General features: G+C 33.4%; 1 protein-coding gene and 1 non-coding gene across 2 annotated transcripts in view; both read right to left on the bottom strand.

The window, feature by feature from the left end:
* Positions 1-313: 313 nt before the first annotated feature.
* LOC112520581 lies at positions 314-417 on the bottom strand. Its single transcript, XR_003070050.1, has one exon. It is a non-coding gene; the product is annotated as a small nucleolar RNA R71 (small nucleolar RNA).
* A 2234-nt stretch (positions 418-2651) lies between these two features.
* LOC112520333 (gibberellin 2-beta-dioxygenase 8-like) overlaps positions 2652-4566 on the bottom strand; it is an 8249-nt gene continuing 6334 nt past the window's right edge. The window contains exons 3-4 of the mRNA XM_025128683.1: positions 3064-3385; positions 2652-2924 (exon numbers count right to left, since the gene is read on the bottom strand). Of these exons, the coding sequence (XP_024984451.1) occupies positions 2694-2924; positions 3064-3385 (553 nt within the window). The 3' untranslated portion in view covers positions 2652-2693. The remainder of the gene's footprint in view (positions 2925-3063; positions 3386-4566) is intronic.

Below are 4566 nucleotides of genomic sequence, written 5' to 3'. Positions count from 1 at the left end.
AATTCCCCTCCGTTGGAAACTTATTTCCAACCGGAAGCATGCGAGAACCCGTCCCCAATATCCTTATTGGGTGATGATGATACCTACTATGAGTTTCGCCCTCATCTCATTCAGTCCCTTCCAAACTTCCATGGCCTACCCAAAGTGAACCGTATAATCACTTATACGAATTCATTTCCATTTGCAATACCAACAAATTCAAGGTATCACCCAAGACTACCTTAGGCTCATATTGTTCCCCCCCTTTTTTTCTAAAAGGGCGAGCAAAACAATGGTTTATATCACTTGAGCCAAGGAGCATCTTCACCTTGAGATACCCCGAGAGATCTCCAATTTTTAGTAGCCACCTAGGGAAGAGTTTGATGAGGCATTTGAGCGACTCAAGAAGCTTCTTCATTCATGTCCTCACCATGATACCCCAAAATGGATCTCGGTGAAAATTTTCTTAGATGACTTAGACCCAGCTCACCAAGGTCTAATTAATGTTGTAAGTGGGGGACAGATGAAGACTAAGAATGATGAAGAGACATGACAATTATTAGAAACATACAGTCGAAACCTTGCATCACACAATTTTTTACGAGCGACTCATAGGTCAGTGTCATTAGTATCTAATATTGAAGGGATAAATGATTCGAGGAAAGATTTCAAGGGTGAGATTAAAGAAGTCAAGGGTGAGATTAATAAGTTGTCTAAAATGCTTGGTCTTGTCTTCAGTGGGATGATTAAATAGAAAAATGATGTTTTTCAAGTTCAAAATGCATGCACTCACTACAAAGATCCCTCACATTCTGCAAGTGAGTGCATAGTTTTCCATTTTGAGTGTAAATCAATCCCAAGGGTTTGGTAATCACATTCTAGACCCATTCTCAAGAACTTACAACAAGGGATGGCGAAAACATCCTAATTTTTCTTGAAAAATTAATCAAAAGGGTCCTTTAAATCAATCTTGGTTCCAAAATCACCCTCATGAGGGTCAATCGAGTCGGCCCAAACTTCAAGGACAAAATCACGATCATTCTCACTCTAGAAATTACGACCATAATAATTAGTCGGATCAAAACTTTGGTGGTAACAATAATTATAACAACAGACAGGGCTCATCGCCACTTAAAAAATAAATGAAAGATATGATAGTAATGATGAAAAATTATATGAAAATGACAAACGACAAAATACCCAGTCTGCTACTACTAGTACTCGTTTTTATTTTGCTCTAGAGAAACAAGTCGGCCAACTGGCTAGACAAATGAGTAGAAGGGACGGGGGTACGCTGCCAAGTATGACTAACCCAAGTCGTAGTCATGAGCACGTAAATGAAATCACTTTTTCAAGTGGCCATCATTTGGACCTTCTTCTTTAAAAGAATGTTGAAATTTCTCTAACAAAAAAGGGAAAGAGATTGAGTAGGGAGTAGAGTCTAAAAAAGTAAGTCAAATTCCAATCACATTGGATATGTATCCAATATGATTGCATAACTATCAAGAAGGGGAGAGTTTGAGATTACCTAATCAAGAACCCACTATTCAATTTGCCACTACTTTAAATGAATCTACGACTTCCCATTTGGAAAAAGAGGGCCAAAAAATGAGGATATGATGGATGCCTTTTGCCAAGTAAAGATAAATTTACCACTACTAGATGCCATCAAACAAATCCCAACTTATTCCAAATTCCTAAGGGAATTGTGCACTAAAAAACGCAAACAAAAGACTCTGATCCCAAAAAGATCGAAGTTACTAAGCAAATGAACATTATTCTATCTAGTTCCCTACCACAATTGATCCCTATCATCATGGGAAATTCCTCTATAAAGAACACCTTGCTGGATTTAAGGACTAGTGTGAATATCTTGCCAGGATTGGTGTACTATCAATTCGAGTTTGTGAATTCAAAACGATAAGTGTGTTAATACAACTCATGATCAATCTACAAGAGAAGTGCTTAAGGATGTGATTGTGAAGATTGAGGACTTCTATTACCCTGTGGATTTTCTAGTGCTAGATACCGAGGACATGGTTATATGGAAGGGAAGTGACGATAATACACCAATTTAATGTGTGGTTGATTAGTATTAATAATAATCTTTACTAGATAGACTGAAGGTAAATTCCAGTGAAATAAAAATCATTTTTCATTTCATTATATATATTTCTATATGTTATATAGTTTTAATACTCCCAATTATGTAAGTGGAAATTAAAGTAGTTCCATGAGACATATCTTGCAAAGGAATATCATACCAAATCCAACAGAAATAATATTAAGAAGTACTAATACATGATGGTTGTGGCACTCGTGCCAATGCTGAAGATCATATCATTTTACTCACATGATAAAGTCTCTTTTTTACATCACCTACAACAAAGACTTCTATGAGCGTTCATCTTCTTCTCCATTTTTTTCATGATGTCTTTCCTAATATCTCTTTCATTTTCTTAGTTGTTCTATGTTTATCGAGAAAGAAACATGATAAAGACATAATTGACGCGCATACATTCCAAAGATATTAACTATATGTCTTTTGTTTCACCAATCATAATGACGAGCTTCTTTGTCCTAATAATACTTTATATGTACCATAAGCATTCTTAATCTTCTAGTAACAAGAACTAATTTAACACTTAAAAGTCATATACTCTGGGGCAGGTGCTCCACTTTTCTAGGCCAAACCTTAGGCCTGAAAGTTTGGTTCAMATGATATACCTAGGAAGCCCTATTTTGTAGCCAAGCATATTGACATCATCTTGAACATGTTGTCTGAATTCTCCAAAACTGAATCTTCTATAAACTGAATTCTCAATGCAACTTTGTATCATTGTTTCATAAGATGGACAGAAGAAATAAGCTGTTGAGAATCTCTCGACATGCTTATTAGTAACTACACGATGTTCAACACTCTTATAAACATCATTACTCCATGCCTGAAACGATGGAAAAATAATTAATGTCAATGACATTTGGAACCACTTGTATGTAATGGCATGCATTGTATCCGTATGCCAATTATAAGTTGCCTTTGAGTAAACAATCTATTAGAGAATCTGTAAAATGTATATGTACCTGAAAAAGATCTCCAATATTGATGATCAAAGTTTTTGGATTAGGTTTAACAGTGATCCATTTCCCATCTTTTACTAATTGTAATCCACCAATTTGATCTTGGTATAAAATAGTCAAGAAATCACTATCAGTGTGTGGCATCAATCCAAACACTTGTGAAGAAATGGGGCAAACAGGATATCTGTTCATACGAAGATAACAACTGGTAGGCGAACATTTTTCCTTGAACAAATCAGATTTATGGCCTAGCTGCTCGGCCAAAATCTCTGATAATTTTTGTGCCAAGTCAGAAATCTTCGTGGCAAGTAGTTTCATTGTTGTCCTGGATTAAAACAAGAATTAAACATAAGACAAAGCAATATAAAGACAACTAGTGATAATTATTTTCTATGAAGAATATCTAGCGGAGCAAAAAAAGTCATAACCACCCAATGTGTGAGATGCACAGACATAATCTACGACCCTTCTTTCACTTGGTTTGAGTTTTCTTTCTAGTTTTTGCAACCCCTTTTTTTGTTATATAACTTGTCATCTAGTTCTTACCAAATATGACTAGTTATTAACTACCAACTAGTTTATCAAATAGTTTGCTAAATATGTTGGATGTCGTTAAAATATTTAGTTCGATTATATGATGGGAGGTTCATTATTTTGTATCATAAATTTATAACTATTGACTTTACACTAGATTAAATAAAGATATTCTCAAACAATTCAAAATGATCATGTCATAAGACAAAATTTTAGGGGTCAAAGAAAAGGATCATTAAACTATATACGATATCTTGGTTATGGGAAGAGTTCATACAATTTCAACGACAAAAAACTTTGACCCACAATAGAGCTAAAGAATGTGTGTAAGTTTTACGATATATAAAAGAATTGGAAATCAACAGAAGAATCGTTAATCAACGAGTCAAATGATTGATGATACTTAATTATTGTACTTTTAAATAACTTAATAAAGTATTATGTATAAAATATTAAAATATGGAATTTGAACCGTCATATATTATATAAAGGTTTTTAAGGTTCTTTCAGAACCAAAATATATAATACCTCTTGTCCCAACTTTTCTCGTATTAATAGGCTTATGAGCTCATCTGAATGAGTTGAGTGACGGGATAACTCATTCCAAATAAATAAAAAGAAGTTTACGTTTACGAGTTTTGTATAAAATCATGCTGTTGACTACCAATTAACAAGATCCTTAAGACATTTGGCTACTTTGTACTTCAACGTTATAACTTACAACTATAGTTTGTAATATCAAATATGAACGATTTAATTTGTTACATATTCTAACCTTTAATCTATAAAGTCAATTAAAAATCAATATGAAAATCACTTTTTCTAAGTTGTTAGCATAAGATAAAAAATAAACCTTATGTGTTGTATTAGTATTTTATGTTTTGTATTACCAAAAAGGATATCTTGAAAATATTAATCAATTATTTTACTTTAAAATATAATTGAAAGAAATCTCTAATAATATAATATATT

Source organism: Cynara cardunculus, assembly GCF_001531365.2.
Source record: "Cynara cardunculus var. scolymus isolate 2C chromosome LG 10, CcrdV1, whole genome shotgun sequence".
NCBI lineage: Eukaryota > Viridiplantae > Streptophyta > Magnoliopsida > Asterales > Asteraceae > Cynara > Cynara cardunculus.
This window is presented reverse-complemented; position numbering and strand designations above follow the sequence as displayed.